At 48.3% G+C, this 14767-nt stretch overlaps 3 protein-coding genes across 8 annotated transcripts in view; 2 read left to right on the top strand and 1 right to left on the bottom strand.

Moving 5' to 3' along the window:
- LOC125738933 (girdin-like) overlaps window positions 1–6479 on the top strand; it is a 50149-nt gene extending 43670 nt beyond the window's left edge. For 5 of the 6 annotated variants that reach the window (XM_049008477.1, XM_049008473.1, XM_049008474.1 and 2 more), the window contains 3 exons: window positions 1419–1678; window positions 2336–2768; window positions 5042–6479. In XM_049008477.1, the coding sequence (XP_048864434.1) occupies window positions 1419–1678; window positions 2336–2768; window positions 5042–5112 (764 nt within the window). In that variant the 3' untranslated portion in view covers window positions 5113–6479. The remainder of the gene's footprint in view (window positions 1–1418; window positions 1679–2335; window positions 2769–5041) is intronic. The other variant, XM_049008471.1, reaches the window with a different exon arrangement.
- A 760-nt stretch (window positions 6480–7239) lies between these two features.
- Window positions 7240–8802, bottom strand: prorsd1 (prolyl-tRNA synthetase domain containing 1). The gene is made up of 2 exons (XM_049008478.1): window positions 8548–8802; window positions 7240–7834 (listed from the first exon to the last, which is right to left on the bottom strand). The coding sequence occupies exons 1-2, from the start codon at window positions 8629–8631 to the stop codon at window positions 7406–7408; spliced, it is 513 nt and encodes a 170-aa protein (XP_048864435.1). The 5' UTR covers window positions 8632–8802; the 3' UTR covers window positions 7240–7405.
- Window positions 8803–9144: 342 nt separating this feature from the next.
- Window positions 9145–14739, top strand: mtif2 (mitochondrial translational initiation factor 2). The gene is made up of 14 exons (XM_049006756.1): window positions 9145–9303; window positions 9878–10114; window positions 10358–10472; window positions 10567–10738; window positions 10913–11073; window positions 11302–11478; window positions 11558–11697; window positions 11829–11953; window positions 12787–12991; window positions 13190–13442; window positions 13657–13797; window positions 13920–14084; window positions 14182–14322; window positions 14451–14739. The coding sequence occupies exons 2-14, from the start codon at window positions 9884–9886 to the stop codon at window positions 14618–14620; spliced, it is 2196 nt and encodes a 731-aa protein (XP_048862713.1). The 5' UTR covers window positions 9145–9303; window positions 9878–9883; the 3' UTR covers window positions 14621–14739.
- The last annotated feature ends 28 nt before the right edge of the window (window positions 14740–14767 follow it).

Below are 14767 nucleotides of genomic sequence, written 5' to 3'. Positions count from 1 at the left end.
CTTATTTGTGCAAAGCATTGAGTCCGCTGGCCAGCCGGTCAGATGGAATAAGGCGAGTGTGATACTGGCAGTGTACTGGTTTCATTCCCATTAGACAGTCAACACTAGTTTTGTGGATCCTCCTACTGTCACTCTCGTAATGCAGCTTGACCTGTGGGTTGCTCTTGTGTGTCTGATGTAGACTCAGTGGCTCCTTACTGTCCTGTAAATGTCCAGCGGCATCCTAACACTGTCCAGAATCTAGGCGTTGAGATTGAGGAGAAATTCAGGCGTAATCCGTTCAAAGGAAATTGTGGCATTCTAAAATAGCCCCCCCTTGAGGGGAAGCATGTTGTTTACATTTAGTCTGTGTGTGTAAACCCCCCCGCACACGCGCACTCCAGGCTGGTCAGCGCAGGGACACCGGGGCGGCCCGGCTGCTGTGCTTAAAAGCAGATGGTTTTCTGCAGTCCTGCTGTGCCCTGGTGCTGCCTGCCCGCCCTTGCGAGCCGCTGACGCGGGCGGGGAAAGCAGCCCGTGTGTCTGTCCCCGGCCAGCCATGCACCCCAGGCGTTGGCGCGGGGGAGTGCCAACTAAGAACAGAATTTTATTTGTTGGGGGTGGGGTGGCTCTTTTGCATGGTCTTTGTTGTTAGTGCCTCTCGTCTTCCGAAAAGGAAGCCTCCATTTGCAGCTTTCCTCCAGATCTGGTGAATAAAGGACACCATCCCTGTCGGGAGAGTCTCTCTGTGATATTAATGGGTTCCGTTAGTAGGCCAAGGGCAGCAGGAGATGAGGGGCTGTGAGCAGGAGGCTGGGTCAGGGAGCCGCTATCCAGGGCAACCTGGTGTGGGTTTACATAGATCACATTTGGGGACCATAATGTCCCCTAAGTGCAGTAAAACATGAAACTTCCTTGTTCAGTTCTTCAGGTCCCCATTTGGATAACCTCAATTTTATAAAAAATCTGTGAATGCAATCAAAAAAGAAGTGCCAAATGTCTTGTATTTATGATGGTTTCTTATGGTTAAGGTTAGGGCTGGGTAGAGGTTAAGGGTGTCGTGATTGGGATTAGGGTTTTTCCCATAGAAATGAATGGACGGCCCCCATTTAGATAGGAAGACCAACTTGTGTGTGTGTGACAGAGAGAGAAAGTGTTTCTTTCAGTGTAGGGATGGCTTGTTTGTGCCTAGCGACAGTCTTACTGCAGATGGTGAGCGATGAACCCAGCTACAGCTAGTTACAGGAGGGCCTTGCTGCTGTGTGCCTGCACTGTCACAGCACCGCTCTCACAATGCTGCATGCTGGGACATTCTGCTGCATTCTCTATGCCTGTTTGAGCCTGCATGGCTGGTTCGTCCTCCGTGACCCTGCCGTAGCCCTGCGATTTCCCCAGGCCACACTGCAGGCGTGTCCTTCACTTTCTTCCCCGGCATGCAGGCACAGTGAACGGCAGCCACAGCCGACCGCAGAGCGAGAGCAGTGGGGAATTCAGCCTCAGCCTGGACAACGAGGCCTGGTCCAGTGGCAGCAGCCCCGTGCAGCAGCCTCTCTCGCAGCGTGGATCTCGGCAGAGCCCCCTGCTCCTGCGCAGGAGCCTGGAGCCCCCAAGCGCCCAGGCCAGGAGGAGGACTGCCTCACCGGGGAGCGAGGTGATGTCCCTGCAGCAGTTCCTGGAGGAGAGCGTTAATTTGCCAGAGGTGACCTACAAATGACAGTAATACCAATCATCACCCCTAGGAGGGCTTCCTGTGGCCTGCAGTTACAGCACATCACCACTGGGTTGCTTTATACTTTTATTGCACTTAATGTCAACACAAAAAACAATGACCAGTAAAATTTTAAAATCTCAGTAGTACATTACATACTAATATACTAGTCTAAAGTCTGGACACACCTGCTTTTAATGCATTTGTCTCTCTTAGCTGCTGTTCATCATTGAGGCAATGCAGTAGTACACATTACATACTGACCAAGGCCAATGACCAAGAGGCATGTTCATCTCAATTTTCTCATTGTAGATCCTCAAAATGGCCTCCTTTTGCTTTGATGACAGCATAGGATTCTTTCACCCAGCTTCCAGATGTAGCCACCTGGAATGCTTCTCCAGCAGTCCTGAAGGGGTCGACCCAACTCGCCCCAAACCAGCTCTGTAGAGTTTAGGTCTGGCAGATTACGGGACCAGGTCACAGTACTTACCGCATAAGCTCAAGCTGTACTTTGGGTTATGCTGTTGAAAAACAAATGATTTTCAGTAGGTGTGTCCAGCCTTCACTGGATCTGTAATGCTTGAAAGAGGGTAAGATTATTGCATTTTCCTTTGTACTAAGTGCCAGTGTGTGATGGTCTCCCCTCAGAATGGCAGCCAGGAGACCCTGGCCACAGAGTCCTCTCGACTTTCAGCGGACTCCAATGAAGTAGTGCGGCGGGAGCGGGGCACACGTGGCATCCTGCGCTCGGCCAGCGGGAGGGTACCGGCCACCGACTCCACCTCTGAGAGTCGGGTATCCAAAGCGGGACGTCCCAGCCTGCGTAAAGCAGAGAGCACGCGTGTCAAAGGCTCGAACCCGATGCGGCCTGCACTGAACGCCCAGGGCAAGGCGGTCTCCGTGTCGGAGCGCTTGGACGCTTCCTCGTCCACACTGCCTCGCGCCAGCAGCGTCATTTCCACTGCCGAAGGCTCCACACGCCGCACCAGCATCCATGACTTTATGTCCAAGGACACACGGCCTCCTGTATCTGTGGACCCAGCCCCAACCAAGGCCAGCCACCGGGGGCAGGCCGCATCCAGTGAGTACCCCCCAGCCCCCATGCCCACCCCAGCCCTGCCCAAATCCACCAGCCTACCCCTGACAGGCAGCACTGCCCAGGGCAAAGGTCCAGAACTCTCTAGCTTGGATTCGTTCCTTGGCTCCACATTCACTGTAGATTCCGTCTTTATGGACACCATTTTCAGTGAGCCGTCCTTCAGCAGTCCTGGTAAGAGCCAAACATTCCTGTCCCTCAACACCTCCCTGGTCAGTAACATCAGCGGCCCGCCCATCAAACACACCTCCCGGCCCGTGAGAGTCGGACACGAGCCCCAGCCGGTAACGAACCCGGTTTCAGGCGCCCCTGACCGTAAGACTAACGGTGATGACACAGGTGCCGATGCGGAGGCTGCTGAGGCGGTGTCTCCATCCTTGACCTCTGAAGACAGCCAGTCCCTGTGGTACGAATACGGCTGTGTTTAAACGTAGGCCCTGCCTGCGACCTAGACCCTGGTGCAGATTCAGAGTCCTTTGCAACCACTGGATCAGCACTGCCACGCATTCACACTCCTGCCACTGGCAGCCAAACATCCGTCTTCCGAACTACGGTTCTCCAAGGGAGAAGAACACAGAATAAACTGTTCATTTTGAGCACATTCATCCATGCATGAGCAAAGGCCTCCAGCTGGGGCACCCATCTGCTGTTCCACTCCTGTGCTCCCTGCTTCTTTGATTTTATTTTTCTTTTATTTTAAATAAAGCAGTAAACCTGTTTTGCATGGTTCTGTTGAAGCATCAGCTTTTTGTCTTGTGGTTGACGTGTCCACGTGGTCTGTCTTCTCCAGTCGCTGTCTGGACTTTCAGTACTCAAGTGGGCATCTCTAACCTCTTGCCTGGGTGGGGGCTTTGCTCTCTGGTCATGTGACCCTAACTTTGTTATTGCTGTCACTTCAGTCTGACTTCTTAATGGATTGGTGGGGAAGAGCGGGGAATGAAATGATTCATGGGAGAGGGGCTCCGATCTTCAGATTCAGTTTGTATGTATGAACTGAGATTGTACATAGAACATTAGAACGTCATGGTTTAATAATGACTGTTAGGTCCTTTGAGATGCCCTGTGTGACAGACAGCAGGTGGGCAGTACAGCCGCTATGCTGTTTGAATAGGCGCACAACAAAATGACTGCTTCTTACCTGCTTTGCTACTATGTGGACCGACATTGGTAATGTTTAGGAAAAAGTCAAGTTGACTGCCCTTTTTGGAAGGGAGCCCATAGCAGAATCCTGGATTTCAGGAATGGTCGCGTTTCAAGCGAGACCAGCCGAGCGTCTGTAGTGCTGACAGCGTAGCAGGAGGCTTTCGCGTGACATCGAAGAGCTTTATAGAATAAGCTGCATGTTTCGAGCCCCAGTGTCCGGGTCTTAAATAGAACTGAGCTGATTATACATGTAATGTGAGTCCCTTGGACTGCATTTTACCGATGGTATAAGTGGCAGTTTGTTCCGTCTGCTTTGTTTCTAGCCCTGTTAATTTTTTTTAAGTATATGCATCTCAAGGATTCACTTTTTTTATTATTATTATTATTATTATTATTATTATTTTCCTTTATTTGCTTGTATCCTTCATTCTCCAGTTGCAGATGTATAATGTTTTTTGTGGGCTGTGTTCACCTTTTGCTGTGAATGTACCTCCCGCTGTTTTGGTGTATATCCTGAGATTTTGGGACTTCCGTCCTGAAATCCGCCTGCTGCATGTCGGCCGCTCTGCATCAGTATGCGGTTTAGGTTTCCCTCCCTGTGCGTGCCTGGCTGCCATTTTGATTCACGCAATCAAAATGAACATGTGAACATGCTGCTTTTGCTGTGGGGAAACAGATCTTTTGGTTTCATTCAGGAAAAACAATTACACACTTTCCACGAGCTGCCAGGGATGTGGACGTAGAGAAAAACACACGTTGTGCAAAAACATTTAAATATATCTTTTAGTTTTACAGTCATTGCTTCATGCTAAATTAGCTGCCACCACTGTGAGCAACACTAACCACATTAACAGAGTTATGCTAGTGCACAGTCAGCGTTGACTTTTACTGGAAGGTAACTGGTTTTATGTGGTGACAGTTAGCTAGCCTGTTGGGTAAATACTAATTTAGTGTGGCTGTCAGATTATCATAAAAGATGCACGATGGTGATATAATGAATGGGGCTTTTTGAGGGGGTTTGTGCGTTTGTTTGTTTTCCCATCACTGTCACAACAGCTGATCGCACATGTAACCAGCCGTGTTCATGAATAATTGAAAATGCCTTTATTCTGCAGATGTGGAAGGTTTTCCTGAGCGCAGAAAGTCAAAAAGCAGGAGCGGGGAGAGACACAGCTCCCAGACATAGAGCCCCCCTGCCACTGGCCGCCGCCCTACTGGGCCCCAGGGGTGAGTGTCCTGCCATAAGCAGAGCGGTGGCTGTTTGGGGACAGTGACAGGGGCCCTAACCCCCCCACAGCGCCTCGCCGCTCGCGGTGTGAACCGGCCCTCCGTCCAAGCCGGATTCCTCTGCGGTGCACAAGGACGGCGACCTGGAGCCTCTGCGGGGACACTTTGCGTTTCGTTGTACCCCCCCTGCCCAGCAGAGGAGGTGCTTCCAAGCACATCTGTCAGTGGCTCTTTTGTTTACATCAGTTTTCTTATTCTGTTCTGTTTTTTTTTTTTTTTTGATTTACTAAAGTGTACTGGGAACAAGTCTGTGTTGATGACACTGAGTCTGTGTTGGGTGGGTTATGTGAACAGAACCTGAAAAGCATCCCTGCATGACACTCCTGCCTGACAGGCTCCCCCCGGTTCTGGGTGCTGGTGTTTTCACATGATCATCTCTCCTCTGCTAACTCACTTTCTCCTGTCCCTCTTTTCTCTTCACTCTGTCCTTACTGCCTCATCAAGAGGGAGGGAATCTTTCCCATCAAGCTGTTTCAAGCCCGTTAAAAAATAAAGTCCCCTCTGAGAGTGTAAATCCTGTTTTATATAAACTTCTTAAGAATCCTTCAACTAGACTTTCCTATCATTCCTTGAATCAAGGAGAAAAAATGACTCCGTCTTAGAAATTTTATCGTGGCAATTTTTTCTAAGTATTGAATCTGGCAAAAGCACTGCCGCACAACTGACAAACCGCCGACACACGTGTGCCGAGGACCAGAGGTCTGTGCTGATGCTATCACCTGGGAAACGGAAACGCGTCTTTCCATAGAGCCAGAGGATTCGTGCTGCCACTTCCTGGGCTCACCCAGCCTCTGCCATCTGCCGCCCGCAGGCTGTACACAGCAAGCATGCACATCCTTCCGACGTGGGATGGCTGAGCTTCTCCGCTCAAGATTCTGCACAAAGAAAAGCATGTGGACGCCAGAGGGGGGAAAAAATCAAACTGGTTCCAGTGTGTACCGCATGGAGCATTCTGTTACCAGGTGCCCCCCCCTCCCAGGAATGCAGACCTTGTCAAAAATGTTCTGTGTCTCCCATAGACCAAAACGCCAGGAGAAGCACTGCACCTTTTTCAGTTTTTCATTCTCGCTGTGAGTTTCCATCCGTTGCTGTGAGTTCAGAGCACCCCCTGGGATGGGCTGTGCAGGCCACCAGCAGCACAAAGGATCCAGCCGGTGTCTCTGTCCATTCTGATCGTTGCTCTAGTTGGGAATGACTGACTTTCAATAGTTCGTTCCTATTTTCCACTGTTACTTTTACATAAAGGCATTCTGATGTGAACAACCAGTGTGACTGATGTTTTTCCTGTTCTCAAGCAGTGTCGTGGCTACGTAGCTAAACAGCCGAATGATGCAGGATGCTTTGTTTCTAAATGAAGCTGAGCTTGTGTGACCTTGTTCATGGGATTTGTTGTGGTGGTCTAGACTCTTATCATGGTACAAATGGTACTTGGCATACAAAACCGTTGAATGACATTGAGCGGCTGATATTAAGCTGTGCAGGAGTCTTAAGCAGATGCTTACGTAACATTAAACTAAACCAATTCATCTGTTTAACACCAAAAATAATACATCGTTTCTCCTGTTTTGGCCAATCTTGTGTCAAAGGCTGTAACATTGTGTTATTTAGCTTGTAATTTTGGGATTTTGTCCAAGACCAAATATATCATCTGCTAGTACAGCTGTCTGTCCTGTATGCAACAGATTTTAATAGACATTTTCCTACATGTACCAGTAAGCTTTGCAGTAATATACCTTCACATTGTATGTACGAAAATGACAAATCACTGGTAGCACTTCATGAATGACTAAGATGCACTGAAACCTCACATGGGAACATATGACTCCTCGAGAATGAACCTGATTTCCACCAAATGAAGTCTGAAGTATGGAAATGGAGTTGGAGTAGAATGGCATCCATCCCAGGATGCTGCAGGTGATGGGGCATTTGAGAAGACGACCAATAGACCTAGTTTGCTGCAGGAGATGGATATTACACAATTCAGTGGTCATTCTCTCACAAAACATTAATATACCCCATAGTAAAATTTATTCTGCAGGGCATAAATTCCTTTTAATGCCAGAAAATTAACTAAAATCAGTTACAGTAAAAAAAATAATTGCCTGAATTACATTCGATGATAACATTTTGATTGCAGGCAGCCACTTTTCAGCCAGCAATGTACCACATAACTTGAGCCAGAGCTGAGTCTTCTAATCAAAGCTCTGCAGAATAGGATCATGTCCTGTTTCCCTTAAGAATTTCAGTAAATCTTCTGGTGTCAACCCCATAGTGGCTGCGTTGGTCATGGGGTGAAAATACACCCTTTCGTGACCCCCAGTCACCAGGTCGCTGTCCAGCACACATTTGACGCTTTTATCCTGGTCGCAGAAGAGTGCCAAAGCCGTGGCACAGCCCTGGGCCACTTTCAGCTTCTCCAGCATGACCGATTCCTCGGCAAAGCGGAGGTTACCGCTGCCAACACCCAGCTTCTTGGCCAAGTCGTTCAGGTTTAGCTGCCGATCATGTCGGGTGGACACGAGCCAAAGGCCCTTCTTCTTCTTGTCCTTGAGAAAAAGGTTTTTCGTGACGGCTCCCTTAAGGTGCTGCACGTGCGGCATCATTTCCTCCACGGTAAACACCTAATGTGGTAAAAAAAAAAAAAAAAAAAAACATTCATATGATAATCATATCTGAACAAGAAGTTCAAATTATACAGTATAGATATTTCTTCTCTATATAATTCAAACTGCAAGTTTACAATAGAGTAGTTTGTATATTTGCAAAACACTAGCATACTTCACAGTAGTTTTTTCACCGAACAGCAGAGTTGATGTGAGATGCGTTTATTAATGAATAAAACGGTGTAACTCGTATAATAAGGGGGCAGGATGTTGCTCCGTGGGCTAAGCCTGCGTGCCTGTAATCAGAAGGTCACAGGTTCAAACCCAGCCTCAGCCTGCGGGTCCTTGAATAAGGCCCTTAACCCCCAGCTCCCTGGGCGCCGCTTCGCAAAAAAATAACTTACTCTATGAAAAAGTGCAAGTTGAGGGAGGCGTAAAGACAATTTCCCTACGGGGATCTATTATTATTATTATAATAAGTCATTCAAAAGTAATTTCTGATTGCAGATGGCTCCCTCTGGTGGTGCGCTGTGGGTATAGCAATGCTAGGATTCGGTAGGAACCGATCGCTTTTTTGATTTCTGCGCCCTCTGGCGTCCTATATGGGCATATCAGAGTCGCGTGCCACGACAGCCGAAGCTTTCGAAATCCTTGTATAAATGCAGTCCATGGTATCAATATTTTTAACTAATCAGATCGAAATTAATTTTATTTCTAAGCAGCATCATTACCTCCGGGTGGTCAACGCAGACCGTTTCAATGTTAAGCTGCTTTAGGTACTCCTCCAATTCTGATCGAAGTCCTGGTGATCCCATCTTAAACTTCTATGAAAAATAAAACCTTCGCTTTAAAATGCAACTTAGACGATGTAATAAAAACCCTTAGACTACTTTTCTTTACGTCGGTACTTGCCGCCTGCACCGAAAATCACAAACACTGCATCCGCATTTTTGGCCCTAGTGCGCAAGCGTGACACAGCGGCGTAAAACTAAACCGGTTTTTCGCTCAGATAACCTAAAGAATGAGGTAAAATTGCAGCAGAGAAAGAATTGCTGTATAATTATAGTGTTGCTGAGTTTTGTTTATTGGATTTGTCTTCATGCTGTTATGGACTAAAATATAGTTTATATTTGATAGTTTTCAAATATCAGGTTCCATTTCATTACTTATTATACTATATATTATAGATATAAAATATGTTGGAATCTTTTTATTCACTATCTTTACCATTATTTTATCATTCTAATTAAATTTGACAAGCAATGCAAAATTTATTTATCAGCGACCTTAAAAGACTCCAAAGGAAGCAGTGAGATGCGTTGTGAGTCCGGCCGAACTGCATTTTGGGTAAATGTGTCATGGCGCCACACATGGTGGCGTTGAAGTGTCATCTGAATATAACACTGAGCTCTTTCTCTCCTGCCGGTGTAATATTGTGCTTTAATGATTTGGTGGCGCGTCGAGAGTCAGTATCAATAAATCAGCAGGTGAGCGAATTTTCTCGGGAATGATAGTTAGGACATTTCCAGGTGCTTAACTGTTTATAAGTGCTTTTCAACTTGGAACCAGCTCTCTGCATGAAACGCATTCGTTTTAAAATAGTGTACATAAAGAGATTTAATAAGTACAGTGTTTCGTTACAAAAGACATATTTGCCACAGTATGTGCTGTTCATTTTGTTCTGTGTCACAAGCATCAAGAGGTGCAATCACAGCTGTTTGGTGTCCAGGAACGTGATTTTTATGTCGGAACACATATCGTAGCACGTACTTTACTTAGACCTGCATATAGTGTCGTTATGCACCGAAAGCCTTTAGTTGTTCTTGCAGTGGCGATAGAAATGTGATCAGTGAGCTAAATGCATAAACGTTGGCATTCCCCAAGCAGTCCAGGGCACCTCCTATGCAATCTTTTCAAAGTAGCACAGTTATTTAACTAAACCTAAAGCTTCACTGACACCTAGAAAACCGGCAGGTACTCTATACTGGTCCATGCAGAACAACGCTGTGAGTCCATGTGCTGTGAAGTCAGTAAATATTAAGCTTTTGTTGCTGTTGGCAGTGAGCGATGATGAGCGTGAAGGTCCTCCTCCGGTTGGAGCTTCTGCTCTGCCCCAGCCGTGCCCTCGGCCGGCTACGTGCCCTACCCTTCACGGAGGTACAGAGGATGATCTGGAGGGCCTCCTCCTGCAGCCTGACCCCCATCAGACCCCCTCTGTGCTCCTTGCTCGGCTCCAGCCTCGCTGCGCCTGCATATGCCTCCCCCCACACCCACACTCGCCTCCTGGCCACCAAACCTGTAAGAATCTCCCCTTTCATCTCCTGCCACCGATACGATTTAAGATGGATGTAATTGTTGTTGAAATTCTGCATCCCCCCCTTCCTCCTTAGAAATCATTTAATATCAAAAATATCCACCTTCTGGTGGTTGGCCAGTAAGACCTTTTTAAATAGACCTTTTTAAATCACATCCTCCATGATTTTTTTTTTTTTACGTGGCAGTGGGAGACGAGTTTAAAAATGATATTTTCCTCGTCATCAGGCTAAAGGACATGGAAAGGTCTCAAAACTCAAACCGAAGCAGGAGCAACAGGAGGTGGAGATCAAGAAGAGCATGACGTTGGCCGAGCTGGCAGGGGCCATGAAGAAAGACAAAGGTGTGAATAGTCTGGGGTCTTTGGACCTGCACATCCTGATTTTGATCAGCAGGCGTGATGGATTTTGCGCTGCCTCACCAGTTTGCCATTTCAGATCATGTGTATGAAGCTCTTCTGCACACCTCCATGGACGTGGACGCCCTGGAACCCGACTCTGTCCTGGAGGAGAAGTGGATAAAGGAGGTGGTCAAAATGTCCGGCATGAAGTTCAAATGGGCGACGCTGACGGTGGACAGAGACCGGGAAAGCAAGGACGTGGAAAGACAGTACGGCTGTTTTTGGACACGTTGTCATCGTATCTCTTCACAGGGAGAGTCTAAGGACACTCTCAGCTTTCACTACAGATATGACATCATGCCTAAGATGTATTCAGCTGTCAGAAACTGCATTTATATGAGAGCAGGGTCATATTTAAGTCTCCACATCTTCATCTGTGCCAGATCCCCCCCCCACCCCGCAGTATTGGTGTCCCGCCCCGCTGTTGTCACCATCATGGGCCACGTGGATCATGGCAAAACTACTCTGCTGGACAGTCTGAGGAAGAGTCAGTTGGCGGCCATGGAGGCTGGAGGGATCACCCAGCACATCGGGGCGTTCCTGGGTAGGGGGCACTGCTGAGCGGTATTCTTAAAGTCGTGTGAGTGACTGCTGCTAAATGCAGGTGCCTGGTGTTTAAAGAGCTTGTCTTGAGTCAGGCACTGCTTTCGTAACCACGGTGGGGATAAGTTACAAAAGAAAGTAAAATGGTTTAGTTTGTAGTATAATCTGTGATGTATTATAATGAATTAGTGCTGTTAAAGTCAGACGTGGTCTTGGTTGTGATTTGCAGTCCAGCTTCCCTCTGGGGAGAAGATCACGTTTTTGGACACGCCCGGACACGCGGCCTTCTCCGCCATGCGAGCCCGCGGGGCCCTCGTCACCGACATCGTCATCCTGGTGGTGGCAGCGGACGACGGCGTCATGCGGCAGACCGTGGAGTCCATCCAGCACGCCAAGAAGGCGGGAGGTACTGGGCGAGCCCGGCTTGCGGTGGGCGGGGCTTAGACCGTGCCACTCTGACCTTCCCGGCGCTGTTCTGTCCTCAGTGCCCATCATAGTGGCAGTAAACAAGTGTGACAAGAAGGATGCCGACCCCGAGCGCGTGAAACGTGAGCTGTTGGCCCACGGCGTGGTGTGCGAGGAGCTTGGGGGGGACGTGCAGGCCATCCACGTGTCTGCCCTCAAGGTCAGCGCTAAAATCTCCTACAGTATTTCATGAGGTCTTAAATGTCAGGTTGGTTGGAGTGAAAGAAAACAAAAAATCTAGAGGAGGCTTCAGAACCGGCCTCTTCTCACATGACCCTTCGCCTGCTGCAGGGGGAGAACCTGCTGGAACTGGCTGAGGCCACCGTCACCTTGGCAGAGGTGCTGGAGCTGAAGGCCGATCCCACAGGCCTTGTGGAGGGGACCGTCATCGAGAGCCGGACCGACAAGGGCAAGGGGTGGGTCCGCAGGCTGCTGCTTGTTAGCACGCTAAGACAGAGCCATACATACTCACCCATACAGCACTGGACATGTCAGCTCTTAGCATGGTGCCTGTTAGCATGCTAACACAGAGCCACATAGTCTTACCTGCACAGCACTGGACATGTCAGCTCTTAGCATGGTGCTTGTTAGCATGCTAACGCAGAGCCACATAGACCTTGTGTTAGCCTGTCAAGAGGTTCAGGCCTGCAGTGGCGTATTATCGTGATATTGCAGTGGCCACACATTAGTCACATAATGAAAGGATGCGATGATTTCTTGACAATTTCATGGCTTAAAATAAGATTGACAATGTTTAGGGTGCCGTTTCACATCTAAACAAACTAAAAAATGACTGATCCATGTGATTAAATATTTGTCTGATACAGGACTACAGTCTTCGTTAGGAATACGTTTCGTCCTCGTGCTCTGCATGTGCAGCGAATCGGCCTCAGTAACACGCGGATTTATAATATAAGATAAGGAACAAACTATTTATTTCATCCTGTTATTGCGGGGGGAGGCATCCTGCCCATTTCTGACATCCCTGCAGGCCTGACATCTGAAGTTGTCATCTGTAAATATTCTGATTTGTTGTGTGTGTGTGTGTGTGTGTGTGTGTGTGTGTATATAGTGTGAGTCTATTTTGGTACCATGGTATTGTGCTATAAATAGTATAGACATTATACAGGTTTGCTGATTATCTCTTTAGCGTTTTTTTCAGTTTTCCGAGTCGCATATTAGTAGATGTAGATTACTCTGGCACCATAGATGGATGACCACCTCCCCCCACCCCACCTCCCCCCGACAGCCCCGTTACCACGGCGATCGTGCAGCGTGGCACCCTGAGGAAGGGCTGTGTTCTGGTGGCGGGGGCCACCTGGGCCAAGGTGCGCTTCTTGTACGATGAGAACGGCCAGGTGGTAAGTGAGGCCGGGCCCAGCGTCGCCGTGGAGATCGTGGGCTGGAAGGAGCTGCCCGCAGCGGGGGAGGAGATCCTGGAGGTGGACAGCGAGGTGAAGGGCCACCATCGGCCGCCTGCCGTCAGTTAGCTTCACACAAACTTAGGAAAGTGAAATCATCACAGTTTGCTTTTCTAAAAATGGCCCCTTTTTACATGGATGGAAGTTGCAGGAATTGCTGCAGTTGATAATGTAAGATCAGCCTTGTGGTTAGAAAGGCCTGTGCTTTGACACTGGGCCCGGTTCGGCCAGCAAAGGGCACGCGAAGTGGTGGAGTGGCGCGGCTTCATGGAGAACCAGGAGAAGCTGCAGGAGGACAAGCAGGTGATTGAGAGCAAGCAGCAGCAGCACGACGAGGCCTACCAGAAAGAGCGCCAAGCTACGGCCCACTTGTCCTGGAGGCAGAGGAAGATCGCCATGTACAAGGCCAACAAGCATCTGATGAACTCGCGGCCCAGCGAGAAGGCCGGCGGTGCGGACCTCTCCCTGCCCATCATTGTGAAAGGTGCGGACAGTCATGGGGGTGCGGGGCGTACGTCATGGCGGGGCATCATCCAGAACATTCTGTGAAACGAGCACTTTCTTTTTTCACAATACGTCTGTCTCCATCCCTACGCTTCTTTTACGCTAGCATTAAATTAAAAATGATAAATTCTCTGCATTTAATGTGTGTAAATGTTCCTGCAAAAATCCGTACAAGCCTTGGCGTATGTTTGTAGGTGATGTGGACGGTTCTGTGGAGGCCATCATGAACATCTTGCAGAGCTACGACGCCGCCGAGCAGTGTCAGCTGGATGTCGTGCATTTCGGGGTGGGAGACGTCTCTGAAAACGACCTCACCTTGGCCGAGACCTTCTCAGGTAAGCTCTCTCTGCCTCTGATTCACTTAGCAGGCCCTCTGAGTACTGAGGTTGAACTGAGAGCTCCAAAGCACCACAATCTAAATACCACAGGTCTAAAGCCCATTCTTCTCTCTGGTCAGGCGTTATTTATGGCTTCAACGTGAAGGCCAACAAGTCTATTCAGCAGAAAGCCTCCAAGCAGGGAATTCAGATCAAGCTCCATAAGATCATCTACAAGTTCATTGACGACCTCAAGGATGAGCTGAGCAACAAGCTACCTCCAACTGTGAAGCAGAACGTCATAGGTGCTGAATCTTTGTATTGATTTGTGAATTGTGCAGTGAGACCTTCAGACTTGCAAGTTGTTTCCAGCTTTGTCAAGAGCGTGTGGTGTTTCGACAGGCGAGGCTACAGTGCTGGCTGCTTTTGAGGTGACCATGGGCAAGAAGAAGGTTCCAGTCATGGGCTGTAGGGTCAAAAAGGGTGAACTGGACCGCAAGAAGAGGTTTAGGCTCGTCCGTAACACTGAGATTCTCTGGGAAGGTAAGATGACCAGGCTAACATTGCAGAACTATGAAAACACAAGTCAGTTTGACCTAAAAATGGGGCAGTCCATTTTCTAATTCACACAGCGGGTGATTTGACATTTATACCTTGTCATTTTCTTGTAGGTTCCCTGACATCCATGAAGCACCTGAAGAATGACGTGCAGACAGTGAAGAATGGGATGGAGTGTGGGCTGTCCTTGGATAAGAATGTGGACTTCCAGCCTGGGGATGAGCTTCTGTGTATTGAAGATGTAAAGGTAGAACAGAAAGTTTCCTGGGATCCAGGATTCTAGAGGGATGTGGAGGTTGAATGAGGGAGAATCCCTCAATGGATGTTCAATGTTGTAAAAAGTGTGTGATGTACTGAAATTATTTAAAATCACTTTTAATTAAAAAGGAATTAAGCTGTCAAGCATGTGTAGATGTGCAATAACTTCTGC

Source organism: Brienomyrus brachyistius, chromosome 3 (genome assembly GCF_023856365.1).
Source record: "Brienomyrus brachyistius isolate T26 chromosome 3, BBRACH_0.4, whole genome shotgun sequence".
Taxonomy (NCBI): Eukaryota; Metazoa; Chordata; class Actinopteri; order Osteoglossiformes; family Mormyridae; genus Brienomyrus; species Brienomyrus brachyistius.
The sequence above is the reverse complement of the archived record's forward strand: the minus strand, read 5'-3'. Positions and strand labels throughout refer to the sequence as shown.